Source organism: Elgaria multicarinata, chromosome 9 (assembly GCF_023053635.1).
Source record: "Elgaria multicarinata webbii isolate HBS135686 ecotype San Diego chromosome 9, rElgMul1.1.pri, whole genome shotgun sequence".
NCBI classification, from domain to species: domain Eukaryota; kingdom Metazoa; phylum Chordata; class Lepidosauria; order Squamata; family Anguidae; genus Elgaria; species Elgaria multicarinata.
Window position 1 is genome coordinate 66,134,482 of NC_086179.1, and position 19,390 is coordinate 66,153,871.

The 19,390-nt window shown below is 42.1% G+C and overlaps 1 protein-coding gene across 1 annotated transcript in view; it reads left to right on the forward strand.

The window, feature by feature from the left end:
- Nucleotides 1–4,267: 4,267 nt before the first annotated feature.
- Nucleotides 4,268–19,390, forward strand: part of TES (testin LIM domain protein) — a 33,239-nt gene continuing 18,116 nt past the window's right edge. Inside the window, exons 1-2 of the mRNA XM_063134036.1 lie at nucleotides 4,268–4,450; nucleotides 18,751–18,836. Coding sequence (XP_062990106.1) covers nucleotides 4,424–4,450; nucleotides 18,751–18,836 — 113 coding nt within the window. The 5' untranslated portion in view covers nucleotides 4,268–4,423. The remainder of the gene's footprint in view (nucleotides 4,451–18,750; nucleotides 18,837–19,390) is intronic.

Consider the following 19,390-nt stretch of genomic DNA (forward strand, 5'->3'; position numbering starts at 1 on the left):
GCCTCTAAAGTAGCTACCTCTAGAGTTAGCAACCCCTGAATCACTCTGAAGAATTCCACTGGGCAACCACTCATGGCTGCAATGGAGACTGTGGGCCTTTTTTGCAGCCCGCCCCACCACATGGTAGGCATGCTTATGTGCTCTAAGCAGTGTACAATCAGCTCTGGAGCAGCTGGACAACCATCTGTCAGGGATGCTTTAAAGTGGATTCCTGCATTGAGCAGGGGGCTGGACTCAATGGCCTTATAGGTCCCTTCCAACTCTATTTTATGATTCAGTGATGACATCCATCACCTGCACTCTAGCCATCATCCAGCCTGCTTCATTACCCACAATTCTGCAGAGTACCACAGGGCAGAATGGGTTCTGCAGCACTGGAGAGAATCTTCAGGGGCAATTGTGTTGGCGACCCTTCACATCTCCCCATTCCACAGAGAAGCAAGGGCACCAACAGAATTGGCAGCTCGATCCACTGGAAAATCCCCTCCTTTCTCCTCCTTGGTGCCTCCTTCCTTCCATTCAATGTATCCAACGTTGGTGCCTCTCTGCCGTTCTCCCAGTGATTCAGGAGCCACTTATCCTCAAAAAGCTGCCACACATCTGGCAAAACGTTTAAGTGACACAACCGTGCAGGCAGGCACTGACTGTATGGTTCTTTCCCACAGAGCCAGCACCTCCTCTTCAGGCACAGTTCCAATTCTGTGGGAAAGAAAAATGCCATCAGTCCCCACCCACACGGTTTGATCTTTTAAACGTTCTGCCAGCTGTTTAGGATCTGCTCACAGGATACCTGGTTCCTGCACAGCTAATGGTGCCAGTGCTCCCTCAGGATCCTATTTATTCCACTACTTTCAGCCACTTTGACTAGCACTTCCCTTCTCACCCACCCCTTATGCTGAATGCTGTGCAGTTTTTCAGTCTGTTTCCAAATTTGCTTTTACTTGCCTAAATTCCATAACCTCTAACCTTTTCTTCAACCCTACTACTCCTTCAAGTTCCTCTCTCTCAGTCCATGTCATTGCCTCCCAGTTACTAGCTCTTACCCAACGAATGTATTCAGCTTCTATTTGAGCCAAACTAACAAGTTTTCCTTCCATCGCAGAAATTGGACTGTATGCTGTTCTGTTCCCTGAGCAACTGAATATTCTAAACCATCACATTGGCTCAACCAATCAGTGTCAGAGGCTCCCCTGCCATAACTGTCGTATAATATGGACAGTAGTTTACTTCCCGAAAGCAAACTAAATAAATAATAAAGTCAGTAGACTACACAATGTGTTTACACATTCTTCAGTATTTTAACATCCTGCAGCTGTAGTAGCTGGCAACAATCATGTTTAGAAATAGTTATTAACATACCAAACTATGGAAAGGCAAAAGAATTTACCTCGCCTTATAGAGGACATGAATCGGAACTTAAAACATTGTTGTTTTAATCAGGTCAAATGAAATCTTAACTTCCTTGCAAGCACTTATACTTGCTTCTACCCCCTAAATAAAACATGTCCCAATAGTATCACTTTTTAAAATAACCTTCAGTATCTTGCAGGAAAAGACAGCCAGTAAAATAAATCTACACACCCTATCTTGGCCCTGGATCTTGACTACTAGACCAAGGGTGGGCAGAATGTCCACATCTATTGGTAAATCCTTCAGTGATTTGCATTAAATTGGCAAGGGTTTTCAACTCAAACTGGTTAAAATAATGACAACTCCTCCCACCCTGCCAAATTATACTGATGAAATTAAGAATGCTTGGGGTAACCAGAAGTGAATTTTAATGTGGAGGGACTGAGAGCTCCGTTCAGTTCTGGGATTCAAAGCTAATTCCTGGAATAAGAATTCTTTAATTCTAAATGTATTCATTTTGCATCTGGTTCTGGTTGGTGGATCTCAGGATTCCAGTAAAACACACACAGAGAGAGCTTTATCACACCAGCGTTATACTGTGCAATCACTGTGAATTGCATGCAAAGGACTCAGAAATTTTCCACCTTATAATCTGCTTTGATTGTGAAGTACTCCCATGCATCCTGCCTTAATTGTACAATAAAGCAAAAAGATTAGCTGTATTTAGCCCCTACATTTTGAGTGTCTCTTCCCAGCCGCCGCTGGGGCGCAAGAGCAGGATTTTAAAGAAATGCTTACATCTATGTAAGCTTTAAAGCTAAAGACACCAAAATTGGCACAGTAATAAATATTAGGGAGAGCTTTAAGCACACCAAATTTGAATTGATTTGGGTCATCTGTTGATTTTTTATGATTTTTTACATTTCCCCCTTTAAACTCACTTTCTGGTATGCAAAGGATCGCTGTAGCAAAAACAACAACAACAGAGGAAGTTTAGTGCTACGGGGATAATCTGACGGAAGCAGGTACGTGGGATGAAGTTTACACAATGAAGTAGATCTCACAAACCTTCTCACTCCTGTTCTAAACAGCTCAATCCTACCGTGGCCAAATGCGGAAGAGAACAGGGCCTCTACACCTTTAATAGTTGTGCAGAAGGAGGAAATTCAGCAGGTGCAGCTTGTCTTTTGAATCTGGCCACTACCCACTCCTATGATGGATGTATAGTATACTCCAAAGTAGGGATGTGCTCCGCTTCTAATCGGACCGGTGAATTAGAAGCGGAGCGGGGTGCTTCGTCTCCCCTTAAGGCGGAGGCGAAGAGGATTGGGGGGCCGGCGGAGCATGGTGAAAAGGATCGAGGTGAAGGCGGATCCTTTGCCTCGATCCGGAGCTCCGCCGGAAAGGTAAGTGGGGTTTACCGGGCCCTGCCGCTGTCGCCCATGCGGCAACAGCGGCAGGGCCCAGTAAACCCCCCGCCTCCTCTCCCTTACCTGCCTCCGTCCGCGGTCCCTCAGCGTCTTCAATTGAGCCCGCGGCTCAACCAGGAAGTCTAGGCCACACTTGCGGCCCAGACTTCCTGGTTGAACCGCGGGCTCAATTGAAGACGCGGACGGAGGCAGGTAAGGCCCCCCTCCCCCTTGGTCCCTTACCGGGCTCTGCCGCCGTCGCCGCACGGGCAGTGACGGCGGCAGGGCCCGGTAAACCCCCCCACCCTCCTCTCCCGGCCTTACCTGGCACCACTCCCCTCCACTGCGGAGCTCCGATTTGAAGCTGGAGCTCCGCGGTGAAGAGGAGCGGAGTATGGGCGGAGCGGCGCAGAGCGGAGCGGCCCACGGGGCAGAGCAGGGGGTCCGCACACCCCTACTCCAAAGTAAATTCCACTTGAATTTATTCCACAGGAAGCATGCATCGGATTGCAGCCTAAAGTATGTACCCTCACTTAGGATTAAAGCAACAGGCTCCAACTGCTGCGGGAGAAGAGAGAACTGTTTGTATTGTATTTGGTTCCCTTAACTGTTTGTAATCTGCTCAGAGATCGCTTGTAATAGGGCAGATTAAAAACATAACAAAAAACTCTTAAATTGGGTTAACTTTCCAATGCAACAGGACAAGTGTGTATTTTTTGTTGTTGTTTGTTTGTGCTTCAAATCATGGGGCAAGAGCCAACGGAACTTCTCCTTAGAGTAGACCCATATACATGAATGGGACAAGTCAGTCACGACTTACTGAAGCCCCATTCGTTTCAATGTATCCACCGTTAGGAGAACTTCTGTTGGCTTTTACCCATGGAGCCAGTTTGAAGTTGTAGGCAGAACGTATCTGCTTAAAAGAATGGTAGAACGCTATAAATCAAGCACCACATACGCGGGAGCACTTTTTAAAGCCAGGGAATTACCTTCTTATAAGCCGCCAGTTTATTAATTGTAATAAACGGCTCTTTTTTCTCCTCCTTTTTAAATTTTTTATTTCTTTTGCTGTCCCCGGGAGAGTAAGAAAGGGTTAAGGGGGGCCAAATCTGCCAGACGCAATGGGCCGAGCCGGGCGGCTGCGTCAGCAAATACCTTTGCCATGACCTTATCAGACGCCTCATTCATGCCTCCATCCATCAGGAAGCCCGGCCCAAAGGTCCCAGGCCGTGGTGGTGACCGGGGCTAGGGAGGGGGCGCGTCCTTGCTGCAGAACCCGGGACGTGCTTTGCTCACCGGGCAGGGCAGAGCCGGGAGGGAGAAGCCCCGCCCGCTGCTTTGAGCAGGCTGGCTGAGCAAAGGTATTCGGAGGGCGTTGCCGATTGGCTCGCAGACCTGCATGCTGCTGAGCGCCGATTGGCTGCCGGGCTTCCTTTGTTCCTTTCCCCCACTGCCGCAGGAGAGCGGAAGTTTGACTCGACTCCGCGGCAGCAGCTGGAGCGCTGCGAGGCGCGATCGCCGGCAGAGCAGCGTCTCCCTAGTCGCGTTTCCTTTCTAACCACATCCGACTGTCAGCAAGGCGTGGAGGGGGACGGAGCGAGGAGGGCGGTTGTTTCTTGGGTGTCTCCTGCATCTCGCGCGGCTGTCGTGGTGGTGAAGCCAACATGGATTTGGAGAGCAAAATGAAGAAGGTAAGAAAAGAGCCCGTAAGTGCACTGTGGAGTTGGAGATAAGTTACCTGCCCCGCGGTGGCCAACGCCCTCACTATTCCTCTCGTGCTGCTCCGATGGAGTAAAAGCCAACGCGACTCCTATGTAGAGTAGACCCATTGGAGGAAATGGGTCTTCAGTTATTAAATTTTGCTTAGTCCCAGCGGGGGGATCTACACTACTGCTTTAAAGCGCTTTATAACAGTTTTGACAACTGTTGGGGCCCAGGACACACTGCTTATACAGTTTTCAAAACGTTTTCAAAGCAGTAGTGTAGATCTCCCACCGAATGATTTAATTGGGGCTGTGGTTATGGGTATGTAATCTTTGGACAGTGCAGTCCTGCAAATGTCAGCTGGGTTGTGTTCAGTGGAGTTTACTCCCAAGTAAAAAAGTAAAAGTTTGTTTTTATTATTGCTTGTGATGAGGGCTTAAGATACCCCCCAAAGCTGTGCATTAAAAAAATAAAATACATATGCAAAAAAAAAACACCCAAAGAAACAACAGTAATCAATTTAAAAGAAGAAACTTAGAGTCTCCCTGCCTCACCATGGTGTTGTTGTTGATTTGTTTTAGTTGATCTCCCCTCCTATCACACTCCCTTCTAGGTGGGCTTTCCCCTACCGTGCTCTGGGAATGCACAAAGTCTTAATCGCATGTTTTCAGTGATGGATTCTGTCATTCATTCATGCCTGTAGGAGGATAGGTGTAGGCCAGCTGTTCGTTCTAGTCCTAAATGAAAAGCAGTGCAACTGTTATGTTTTGGTTCTCCTACACCATAGTTTGTATATTTTTATTCTTAGCTTGGTGCCTTTATGGTTGCAGCCTGAGTTTGGCGTGTAGTACCTAAGAACGCAATCCTAACGCCGCCGTAGTTAGCTTGCTGGAAGGGTTAGGGGGTGGTATCCCTCTCCTACCCTCTGCCAGTAGAGGAGGGCTCCATCTGCCCCAGCAGCCATGTTTCACTCAGGGAACACTCCACAAACAGAAAACTACCACCCACTGTTCCCACTGGCAGAAGGCAGTGAAATCAGGTGTTGAAAAGGCCCCAAAGTAGGTGTGGTGCCAGAAATTGGTAGGCTCCACAGATCCCCCAAGGGGCCTGATCCTTGGGCTTCTCAGCTATGCCAGCCTATAGCTGGCATAATGAAACACACACACATATGCACCCACACCACTGTGGATCCCATCTCCACCTTGGGATGCAGGAGTGGATCTACCACTTTACTCTTCCTTAACTCTACTTTGCATGTTTCCAGGTAAATAGCTATAGGATTTCAGCCTTAGTTTCTCTTAATCAGATATCCTTGGTTTGTGGTTTTTAAGACTTGCTCACAGAAGCCTAAGGCCACCTCTAAAGCTCAGACTGGTGTATTGTTTGGAAGTGAAGCAACTGTATTGTCATTCATCAACCCTGACTTAACACATGGTGTAAATTGATGTCAAAATAATGCCGGAGTTGGGGAATTGAGATCTTCATGCTCTCATCATGCATACAGTCTTAGTGACTAGAATTTATTAATGACTAATTGCTGTGATTGTTTCTGCCTGGGGGGCGGAAGGGGGAGCAACACTAAAGGAACCAGCTGGCCTCTTTTTGAGTTTATTTAATTCAGGATGGGAAACCAGTGGTCCTCCAAATATTGGAGGACTACAGCTCCCATCATCCTTGGCTTTTGACCATACTGCTGGGGCTGGTGGGGATTGGTCCCATTATGTCTGGAGGGCCACAGGTTTCCCACCCCCTGTTCTGACTCTGATAGTTCTAAATCAAAAGCAGTGTAGCTATTAAGCTTTTTCCACTTCCTACAATACTGCTATTATATTTTCATTGTAGAGTCTTAATTCTGATCTCATTGAGCTATACAGTCCACTGGTGGACATCTGATCTGTTTTTAGTGGACAACCTAGTGCTTATATGTTCTGATCCTGCAAGAAACACCTTGTGCACAAGTGCATACTTGGGTTCACTTAAGAGCAATTATTTATACCTTAACAGTTGTACCTCCTGAGCATGCAGTCCTTGCTTTGTAGATTTTCAAATGTATTGGTAGGACCTGGAGATCCTCCTGCTAAAAAACAAACAGTCGACCAAACACTGAAGTTAGCTCATACCTGAGATATGCCATAATCCTGTGAAATAGGTGGGATTACCAGCTCCCCGAGAGCTTTCTAGAAGCTCAGTTGCTCCCAGGCTGGTTTGCATGACACAACCGCCCACCATAGCTTAATTTGCCCATGAGGGTTGTTGCACCATCTTTGCATGATGCCCACAGACACCTGGCTTGCTGAGGCTTGTCATGTCATGTGAACCAAGGTGGCAGGGATCGTTTGAGGCTTATTCCAAAGTTATTTGAGGGTTGTCTAACCCTCAAACAGCCCTTGCCAGCAGGGTTTGCACAGCATGGCAAGCTGGGCGCCTTTGGGACAATGTGTGGTTAAATTAAGCCATGGTGGGCTGCTGTGTCATGTGAACCAGGTGACCTTGAAGCGGGCATGATTTGTGCCATGGTACTCACATTATTCACCCACTCACATGTTGGAGCTACATTGAACTTCCAGTCCACATTAGTGGGAGTGGAGAACAGGGAAGTGTGCACTGTACACAAACACCATTGTGCACTGTTGCCCACTGTTTTAAGTTGGTTTACAGATCTTTCTTTTCTATTGCTTTGGGGGAGAGTGATTAGGCCAGAGAGAATCAAAGATGAATGAACTACTTACCAATCTAAGACATCAGTCAGGACCCCGTGGCCTGAATCTGGCAATATTAAAAGTAGGCCTGATGATGACATGACAGCTTACCCAAGACCACCAAGAGAGTTCATGCCATGTGGGCCTTTAAGCTGAGTCATTGGCTGAGTCCAAATGCAACACTATTCCTGTCACACAACATTTTTCTGTGCAATTCATTTGCATCAACCACTACATTTCTGAACTGTCATATAATTAGCTTGAAGTTGCATGAACAATCGTGATTTAACAAACTTGTTGAAAGAAGGGAGAAATTGCTCAATATCCTGGCTGACTAGAGTTTCATTTATGAACATTAATCTGCTTCTTAGAGCAAATAACTTGGATGGTAATTTTGCATGAAAAGGAAATATGCAGTTTTTTTTTCTTAAATTGTTTTTTTTATTTAGCAAATGGAAAGGAATATTCTCTGGGAACAGCATCAGGGAAAGGATATCAATTACTTCAACTTTATATCTTCTTGGAGAAAGATATGGATATAATCTTGCCCCCATAAGTTTTTCAGATGACACAGCTTTTCATTCGCTATACGGAAAAAAAAATCAGTGACTTTAAAATGAAATTGAGCCACAGGAAACTCACTGAAGCTTGTATAACATGCAGCTTCTTGTGTGAATGTGTGTTTATATAGAACCAAAACCCAATTTTAAGGAGCATATTTGTGTTTTCCTAAAAGTGTTGGGTTTAGCAGCATAGGTTTTTCCATCACATTGTATTTTTTCCAGGATGCTTTACCTGAAAAGTTGGAATATACATTTGCTTCTTTGTGATATAGCAACTAGTAAACATTCGAAGAAGAAATTAATGAATTTTCTAGCTTGCATTAACTTTCATTTATTTATTGATGAGCTATAGGTGAAAGAGAAGGTGTTGAAATCAGCTTTTAAAAAAGAGTTTCCTAGCATATATGTGACTCTTTCAATTGGTTCCCTGGATAATATAGAATTGTAAGAAGGATCACATATCTGTCATTTATTTATTTATTTATTACATTTTTATACCGCCCAATAGCCGAAGCTCTCTGGGCGGTTCACAAAAATTAAAACCATAATAAAACAACCAACAGGTTAAAAGCACAATTACAAAATACAGTATAAAAAGCACAACCAGGATAAAAACCACGCAGCAAAATTGATATAAAATTAAAATACAGAGTTAAAACAGTAAAATTTAAGTTAAAATTAAGTGTTAAAATACTGAGAAAATAAAAAGGTCTTCAGCTGGCGACGAAAGGAGTACAGTGTAGGCGCCAAGCGGACCTCTCTGGGGAGCTCATTCCAGAGCCGGGGTGCCACAGCGGAGAAAGCCCTCCTCCTTGTAGCCACCTGCCTCACTTCCTTTGGCAGGGGCTCAAGCAAATCTGTTGGGACCCTGAAAAAATGGTCTCAAGTGGAAATTTTCAAACTTACCTACATGGACATAAGTTGTATACAAAAATGCATGTTATTACAGAGAAGGCACAGTGAGGCCTTGGGCAGGAATAGAAATTTGTGAATGATTTCTTTAGTTCTTTTATACACCCACACAAACTCTCTTTGTGTAGAAATAAGTAGAAATAAATGTTTATGAAAGATTTACGAGATCCAGTTCCAGAAGAATATAAAATCTAGTAAGGATAAACAATATGCTGGTGTTGACATCAACAATATGGTAGTTGTGAGCATAACATTATCTCGGAATCTGCAAGCCAAAAAAGAGCATGGCAGTATCGGTAGGAAATTCTTTTTATTGAATACTCTTTCTGTAATTAATTAGAACTAAAACACTTTTCTTTAATGTCACATGGATAAATCCATTCCAGTCTTAGCACATGAACACATCCTAGTATTCCAAAAAGACTTTGGGTGCTTCCAGGTAAGGCTTTTATCATGCCGTCATGCGTCGTTCACTTAATTTTAGAGTTGTTGTTTTCCCCCCAAAATGACCTTGTGTTCCACTCATGACCATCCTACTATTTCCTCCATCTTTCCTTTCACCGCAGAAAATCTCTTAAAGACAAAAAGATGGAAAAGCTGCACAATGCTTTCTAGTCAGTAGTGCTAAATGCCCTCCACCCTTGGGCAACTCTGTGTGTCTCCTATGATGTCATTCATGCTCTTCAGTGGTTCTGTCGTAGTAAAAAAAAAAAAACTGACTCCACTGACTGTGGCCCAACAGAAAGCTTCCTTGCTCTGTGATTTCAGGCTTCCTGATGTAATGGTCTACATAAATCTCAGCCTTGAGACAGTCTTCTAGTCATTTGACCTTGGGTCAAATTAGAAGATCCTTGGGAAAGTACATCTGAAATACATGCATCTGTGGATTTTTTCCGCCAAGTTTGCTCCATCTGCTTTTAAAGCCAAGCAGGCATTAATGTGTTGTTCTCTACATAAAGTTCATAATTTGGGCTTGTATCCAATGTTAGTCTAACTTAAGTTCTTTTCATTGAGTCTACTCTAAGCAGGGCTTTACCTTATCACAGATGTATTCTTTGCAGACTGAGGATATGCATTTTTCTTAACTTAAATTATAGTTCTTAATTGCTTTACAGAAAATTATATGGCAGAGGAAGATGGGCAATTCTTTATATCTTACGACCTGACATGCAACTTATTTTCATCAACCCTTACTCTCTGGTTCCACGTGCACAAAAAGAAAACGGAAAATATTGCTGGGAAGACAGCAATGTGTGTGGGAGAGTTGGGGAGTATGATTCCCCGTCACTCTTAAAAAAATTGGTGAAGACATTATGCTACTGAGTAGATAATGGATAGGATGTAGTGGTAGGATAACCACGTGGTATGTAGTAAATCAGCCTTTATCACCCCCTCCATGTCTCCTGGGAGAGATTTTAAAGTAGTTCTGTGTTGCCTGGAATATCTAGATTAACAATAACTTCTGAGTTGGTTATATTCAGGTTTAGTCACCCCATTCTGGCTTTTTTCTCTTTCTAATTGTCTAAACATTTGATTCATCTTAATCTTTGCTATAAAGTGACACACTTTAATATGGGGCTGGGGCAGGAGAATGTCAAAAATGAACACTGAATTAATGCAGAGAGAAAATAAACTCATTTTGTTTCTGTAGAACGAGTACTACTTTGTTGGGGAGAAATGTAGTATAAGCAGTGCAGATTTTAAGTACCAGTGTAGTGCAGGATGCCTCAAATGCCTACCTATGGAGGGATGAGGAAAGTCAACCTTTAATATGCAGACCTTTAATATGCAAATTGGTGTTAGAAAATTCATAGGGCTTGTGTAGCCCAAGGCAGCAACTCCTTAGTAGTGCAGTCCTATGTATGTCTACTCTCTATTGCAAATCCCATTGAGTTCAATGGGACTTGGAAGTTAGTAGATATAGGCGTGCAGCCTAAGTTGCTTGGATGTCTCATCTGATTAACCATTAAATGTAGACAGAAACCAAGGCTAAAAAAGAGCCCTTGGATAAATAGGGTATCTTGAGTTGCCTTTTTCTCTATAGATTTATAACACAATGAAGACAAACAGAAAAGTATTTGCTAGTGGGATGAGGTAAGATCTTATTTATGGCATTGGCCTCAGATGTCATGTGGTGTGAGGAAAGTTATTGGTTCTCTACAATAAGCCTGAATCAACAGTCCCTGAGAAAATGCCATGTGTAGAGTTACCATGCCCCAAATTCCTGAGTGTCTCAAAGGTTAAAGGCTTGGTAATTATCAATAAAGTATTACTTCCAACAATAATTCTCTAAGACTTCAATACCATGAACACTTACAAGAGAGTTTATTTTATTGAAGATAGTGGGGCTTACCTCTGAATAAATGTGCATAGAGTTGTCTTGTAAGTGCATTAATATGATAGTGCCTTTTAAAATTAGATAGATCTCCCCAACTTCTTAGCCACTACCTGATTCTATCTAGTTTTATATTTTAAAAGTGAAGGTGCTGAAACAATAAGCTATATATATGCTTGCTATGATGTCATATATATGAAGGCAGAGGTTGTAATTTTTCCCAGTGTCTGTGTTTCCCATTAACTTCACCATGGAGATGCCGACAGCGATACAGTTGGTGCTTTATTAAAACCCCTGTTAGTTAAGCCTTTGTTCTAAGCTAGAATTCACATTGCCCTGTCTGTGACATTGGTGAACTCCATAAAATGTGTCAGTAGGTCACAGACATGCATTGCATTTGTGCGCAGTGATCACATAGTTTGCCGCAGGAAAGGCAAAACTGGCGTGGAGGCATAGGAACTCACTGTACAGGATTTATGTCTTTTTGGAAAATGAGGAATGGGCAGGATTCTGGTTCAGATAACAACAACAACGTGTATCTGCCTTTTTATAACAGGGATTTGGAATGTAGCTAAATTCTGTGATGTGCCTGAACAGAGAAAATTAAGAAAGGAGAGGCAAAAGGGCTCTAAACATTATGTACTGCAGGTATACTTACTTAGCATGCAGAAGTAATGCTTCTGCTCCATCTGTTTACTGCAGTGTGCCACTTAGCCTTTGTTTTTGCAGTGCATTTCTTAATACTTGTTGTTTTGTGGCTGCTGCCTTGGAAACCAGAGCCGAGTGAAAATGGAAGTCCAGTCACAGTGTTAATAAATCTAATGTTAGATTCAGCACCATTTCTAGAGCAAGAATAAAGTAGGACCAAATGGAAAAACACCTTTTCTTAACTGACTTTAAAATTCTTAACCCAATTATATAAAGGTGAAATTAACTCTACATCGTAATTGTCAGAATTTCTGGTTAATAAGATGGACCAGAATTTACTTGTACATGTAGGAGTTCTGTGACAAGCAGGCCTAGATAACCATATGAGCTTTCTCTGTGGCACTAGTTGCAGAAGAAGCATCTTTCTGGTAATAAAGATGATTTTGACATCAAAATATGCAACAATAAAATAGCATGTTTTAAGAGGAACTATGCCTTCAGCCTACGAGTGAAGGTTATTGTGGTTTCTGTCCATTTTAATCCTGTACTTTTAAAGAAACTCCACTATTAAATTAGTATAATTGAAACAGATTTTTTTAATGCAATTCTATACAGGTTGTATATGCATTCTGTCAGGAATCCTTCCAACACCTCTGTAAAATAGACAGTACTCTTCTTCCCGTATTACAAATGAATGCTGAAGCTAAGAGGTGGAGATTTGATTCAATATGATTCTCATGTCCTTTATGATGCATGGTTTGCATGCACATACAAAGGATGGCCACCAAGGTTCAGGCTTGTCACGGGGGTGGACCAAGTTGAAGAAGCAGATTTTACCAGTGACCACAATCAAATTCATCTCTCTGTGTGTGTCTCTTTCGTATATAGGGGTTTACAAATATTGGGTTGTTTTACTCGCTCAGCCTGTATTTGTCCTTTGTTTCTCCTCCCAAGTCCTCTTGCACAGGGATTCCCAACCTTTTTGTACCCATGGGCACATTTGGAAATTTGAGAAACTGCTGTGGGCACCAACACAAAATGTCTTATCAGTGGGTTGCTGCTTTGGCATCTACCTGTTACATCTGTGGATCTTAGGCTGCATCATATTCAGCAAAAGAAAAAATGTTTTGTGTCTAATAGACAACGCAACATCTCTTTAATAAGGGATTGTCTAATTTGGCTATTTGCTGGTGAATTCAGCTAATGCTTCTTTTAAACATACGTTTTGGCAATGTGCAGTAGTTATTGGTTTTATGGGGAGGTTATTACAGAGATTTTATACTGGAACTGTCTTTCATATTCACAGATGTATACACTCTTTTAAATTATTTACCCACTTTATGGACATTAACAAATGGTCAGTGTAAATGGATTCTCTGTGCCCTTTTGACAGCTAAAAATCTGATACTACAACATTGGAAGGCTAAACCCTCACCTTCTATAATGCAATGGATTATAACCTTATAACATCCAGACATCCAACCCATGGCTAGTATCCAAGGGGGGCGCTGTGCTCCTGCTGATTCCATTGTGCAACCAGGGCCCACTACTTGTACAACGTTCAGTGCTTCATACGGAAAGTCCCAAATTTAGCAGATTTAGCACTTCATACCAGAAGCCCCCAAACACTTGTTTTCAGATCAGGACAAATCGATGGAGTTTTGTCAAGCTATTTATGCTCATTTCCGGTTCCTGTCCAAAGTGCTAAATCTCGGTTATGCAAGCAGTGGGTCCAGCTGGTGGTTGGGCAGTTTTGGATGTTGCCCTTGGTTTAACCTTGCATAGTTTAGCGCAGCAGGAACAGGCGAGTAGTTGGGACCCAGCACGCTTGCTTGCTCCCGCTCGTTCACAACAACCTACAGTTTGCTCAAACCATGGGTGGTTCTGTCATCCAAACCGGGTCAATACGTTGCCCAGCACTATTCTAGATGACTCTCGGAATTTGTCCATCTCAGATCAGTATCTTCCCCCCCCCCCGCCCGCCCCCCTCCCATCCTGGCTCCAACCAGGATATGCATTTTATGAATAAATTATTTGCTAATGCAGATATTCATCTGGTATATGATCCAGAGAGAGATGATATTCAGCATTTATTTCCCAAGACATGTGAATGGCAGCAGAGACTGAAGTTTGGTCCATGGTTTTTAATATAAAAGAGAGCCAGCGGTGACTCCCCAGAAACATTCCAAGTTGATTAAAGCAAGCTTTCTTTTTCAAACATTTGGCTCGTCTGTAAGCATTTATAACACTTGGCCCTGAAGTAATGTTTTAGTCGTGAAGGCACTGTGAAACAGATGACTTCAATCAGTATACTTGTAATGCCTTTCATACGCAGACTGCTTCGAAATACGACTGCCCATGTTTGAAATGCCAGATGTTTTTTGGAGTTTTTAGCAACTGACATACACAAACCTCTTCTGGCAACAATTCAAATGACCTGTGTATCTTGCATTCTTCCATAATTCCATTTATGGAGAAATTGATTCCATCCTCTCTTAAAAACTTATGCTGGCCAATTTGTTAGTTTCTAGTATATCAAAAGGGTAGTTTTGGTGTTCAGGCAGAATTCCACACAGATCCAGAGTAAAACATTGTTTAATCGCACCACATATTTTAGGATAAGTGGTAGCAATTATTGTGTGAATATCGCAATGCCTGAAACCTATTCATTCATCTTGAGGCTTTTCCAAAGGCATCAGATGTGCAGTTACCTGTATTAGTTGTCAACCCCTTGGCTGTGCTTATGATGCACAGGCTTACAGCCCATTGCTCATTTCCACGAAAATTGTCCATTTCTGTCCTACGCAATCAATCTGGTTGCTAAAGCCCTCTTGTGGGACATAAGTCTCCCATGGTCTTTTTAATTTAATAATCCTGAGAGTGATCTATGTGCTGAGCAATTCTGCGAGGTAGACCAAAGTACGGCTGCTTTAATGAAAATGGTGGATTACTGTTGCTGTTGTTGGTATGCCACTTTTCCACACAGATGCGACGAAAGCAGTTCAGTGATACAAGAACAGAAGTCAGGGCTGAATTAAGACATGTTGAGGCCCCCAGCCATGTCACGATCCAGACGCCCCATACCATAAAAAAATAAAAGAGAAAAGTGTATATTACATTATAAGAGGTAACCATTATATTTGCTTATACACATAAAGATGCAAAGTGAAACAACTAAATAATGGAAAGTCGTTTAAGCCAAAGCTTAAATTTCATTTATAATAAATATTAGCTAACTCCAAAGTAGTGGCTACTAGAAGGAGGGCTTTCTCCACTGTTGCACCCCGGTTGTGGAATGAGCTCCCCAGAGAGGTCTGCCTGGCACCTACACTGTACTCCTTTCGTCACCAGCTGAAGACCTTTTTGTTCTCTCAGTATTTTAACACTTAATTTTAACTTAAATTTAAATTTTACAGTTCTAACTGTATTTTAATCTTATATCAATTTTGTTGTGTGGTTTTATCCTGGTTGTGCTTTTTATACTGTATTTTGTAATTGTGCTTTTAACATGTTGGTTGTTTTATTATGGTTTTAACTTTTGTGAACCGCCCAGAGAGCTTCGGCTATTGGGTGGTACAAAAATGTAATAAATAAATAAATAAATATTTAGAGGCCCCTCACACTATGAGGCCCTAAGCCATGGCTTATTTGGCTTGTTCCTAAATCCGGCTCTGATAGGAATACATAGCATCATCACAATAAACAGTCTAGCACCAGTTCATTTCAAAATAGAGTATAGTAACTCAAGCAAGCAGTTCAGTTCAATTATACAAAACTTAGAACATTTAAAATTTATTACAGTATCACTCATTTAAAACACAATGGGTTGGATGCAGCAGAGCTCTGCACACAGCACAGCTTAGTGAACTGGATGGTCTCACGGATGGAAGATGGGGAGGCAATTCATTGATCTTCCCCACTGACTATTCAGCCCCCATGTCCCCTGAAAATCTGCTCTGGAGGATCGGGAACCCCCCTTCCCTGAACAATGGAGGTTGAGGTGGGGCTGAATGGGGAGTCGGCAAGAATAACTGGCACACCCTTTTTCTTCAGCTAGGGGCCTCTGCTGGTCCTGATCCCTTCTGTTCATACAACGGCAATCCTGGATCCAGCATGATATCAACTTACATTTACCTATTTTTATAATACGGAGTCGGATACAACAAAAACTTTCCAGCGAAGGTGGATATTAACAAATATAAGCTGCAGCCAGTTCCTGAAAAGTGTCAAGTACAGGAAATCACACCTCTCCTCAACTGTGTTTTCTAGATTCTACAGAAACCTGAAAGGGTCCTTTTGACCATTTTGCAGAGTATTCAAAGTAACCTAATTTTCTTTTGAAAACCTGTAGAAGTTTAATGTGCAAGAGTAAGTTGAACCAACACTTGGGAGGGGGGGAATCAAATGGAAGATTTTATATAAGATCCTTTGACTATATATTCTGAAGTGTTATTGACACACTAAAAATACCATGGCATTGTTTTTATAGTGCTTTATGGCTTCTCCTTTACTCTGGTCTTAAGTAATTCTGTGCCTCCGGCTGGTTGCAAAGCAATGAAAAGTTAGCCTAAACCTTTGCAGGCCGGAAGGTACTGGATAGTCAGTCTTTTGCACTGTGGCACAAAATTTGATGGAACAAGTTCAGTTTTATATACAAACACACATCTAGAAGGGGGGAAAGCATTACGTGTAATCTATGTTTTTTTAATATATTCATAATTGGATATTCTGCTTTTTTGTGGAAAACCTAGTTAAATAATACTCAACTGGTATTTAAGCTAATCATCCCATACTTATCTCTCTTCCTCTCTCTGCCCACCCTCAAAGCTGAGCAGTATTATCCAGAAAGCTCAGGGTGTGTTTGTTTTTTGTTTTTTTTAAAAATGCTGTAAAAATTACAGTGTATGAACAATAAAACAATTGTCTCTAGGCTATTGTTGATATGTTGTCTATGAATACTTCAGAAATATTTATCTTCAGATGTGAACCAACTTGAAATATCTTGCTGCACAAACTCTGTCATGAGAATTAGAAAAAGATACTGGACTTGGGTTTCTTAGTAATGTCTATTTGTTGTTTCAACCATCATGGTCATATCAATTTTACAAATGCATACACCACCAACTCTACAATACAAAGAAGTAAAATACAAAAAGATACTTAATATTTTGCCCCTCACATTTTCAAACTTCCCCCTGCAGATATAGAGCTAAAATTTGGGGATGGGGGTTTCCCCACTTAAAGCTGTGGGGCAGGTTTTGCAGGCATTGGTACTGGTGTGTACTTGTACGTTTCTTAGGGCATCACCTCACTGACTTTTATGGAGGCCATTGTGAAGCAAACCTTTTTTTAAAAAAGAAAGTAATCTAAATATGCAGGCCAGGGAGTAAAACCCATGGGTCCGTGAATGCTGTGGGGCTTCTAAGAGAACCCAATTTTGACTCTTCAGCTGCTTTAAGATTACATAGTCTTTCAGTCCCTCAAGGAACTGGTCTGGTTTCTTTAGGCAGAGGATATGTGGGGTGTCTAGCCAAAACATCCCCGTGGGAAGCTGTTCTCTCTTGACACAAGGGCTGGAATAGAAGTTGCATGGGCTGATTTATAGGTGTAGAAGGAAATTTAGAAATTGTTTTAGATCTCTCTCATAGAGGGAAGACTGTGGGCTAACGGCTAGTGGCCGACTCTACGGCCCCTGCTCTCTCTTCTTATGACTGTCCTCTGAGAGCCCTTCTAAAGGTGGACTCTAAAGTGGAACCCGTGGCCATCTTGAACTTCTCTTTCAGTAATAGGGAAGGTTCCCCACTTTCTCTCAGATTTGTCAGTTACTGCTAAGAGATCCAGAGTGCTGTGTGTTCTGTTCTATTTACATAAAGAGGCAGTCCTTTGGGTCCACATGACTATGGGTAAATCCTCTTCCATTGGCCATAGGTGGTAGCCCCAGCTCCACCTCCTAGAAGCTGATTGGATAAGCCCTTTCCCTGTCAGCTTCGAGTGGCAGACTTTAAAATACAAAAAAAATCAATGAGTATAGGATTGGAAAGATGTCAGCTATTTGTAATTCTTGATAGCTTTCCTTTACACACAGCTCTATGGTTATCGAATTCTTTGAGTCTACAAGATTATCAAATGCATGATACTATTAAACAGATTGCTTTTGTTTTTCATTTACACTGTCTTTAACCCCTGTTACCTTAGCTCTAAATAATATCTCAATAAACTGACCTAGTGCTACATTTGGAATCTCTCCTATGATTGGTAACATAGCAGCCCAAACCTTCCTCACATTCCTTGCTATCCATTCTATGCTACAAGGATTGGAGAGAAGCAGAATTGAGTCCTTATCCAATGAGGACTGGCTCCTTGCCTGCAGAATTCATCCCTACAGTTTAGCATTTCTCCTGTCCAGAACAAGCGTGCGGAAGTAAGAAGAGGCTGCCTGTCTGAATTTAGTGGGAAGTGGTGCTAGATACTTGTTTCAGTGCACCCCTAGCCGTATCCTGTGATTTTTACCTCTTTATACATATGTGGCCAATTTCTGCAATTGTAATCTCACTTTAAATAGGCAAATAGTTTTGGGACAAAATCGCAAGTTGCCTACTTAGGAATGTGATTGGCTGCCAGACTTCAAAGAAAATTATGTCTGCAAGTACGGAGGCCTTATTTGTGTGTAAATTGCATCTTTGGATCATGACTCCTGCCTTTCCCATTACCTCTGCTGCCAACATTTCTATCTTGTTCAGTAATGCAGCATTTCTCTGTAATGGTTGCATGTGCTCTCTTTGCAGTGTGGAGATTTTGGTTGTCATCATAAGTTTCAGCCTATGTTTGACACACGCACACACAGATCAGGTGCTTCTTCCCATGTCCAAACCTCACTGCCAGTGTTACAACCTTCCTAACACTGAATGTGTAAAAGGGCTAAATAAAATTCAGCAAGTACAGGTTCAGGGGTGGGAAGTGTACAAGCTTGCATAAAGCAACTCAGTATAGTCTATCTTGCTCTGGGGATTGAAGTGTTAGTTTTTAAATAATTACTTTGGAAGTTTGCCATTTGTCACGTCACTGAGAAAATACCATGGGTTTTGGAAAAACATCATGCTGAAACTGTTCTTTCCCCTGCTTCTCTCTAGATGGGCTTGGGACATGAAGAAGGATTTGGAGCCCCATGCCTGAAATGCAAAGATAAATGTGAAGGATTTGAGCTACACTTCTGGAGGTAAGAAGAGATACTTCATTATTTAATGGAGCATTTCTGTTGCAGCTCAACTTTGGCCACCTTAAACATTAAGCATATCAGTAAGACATTGGCTTAACTATGGCACACCCAGGCACACAAATGGGGAACAAACTAATGTTTCAAGTTATGCATACCCATCTGTAGGACTAACATTGGATACACCATAGCTTATTAACCACAAACCACCCTGAAAAATATCCCATTGTTTTTTAGGTTATAAATTCTGCGTTGTTTTAATCATGGGTTGTTGTTACGTGTGAACCTAGAACAGTGGGTTGTTTTTCCAGGCTGCAGAGTTGGCAGGCCAAAGTGGTTTTAAAAAAACCTGTACAGACACTCTACATGGCAGCACTAAAGCACTGCAAAAGCGTTTGGGATACAGCGAGGGAGTGGGCAAAGGACAAGGGAAACAGACAATCCAGAGGTTGAGAAAACAAATTACAAATTTTGTTTGATCATTTGCCAGATAAATCCTGGGTAGGGCAATAAATAAATCACAAGTTACTGTTATGTGTGAACCAAATCCATATATT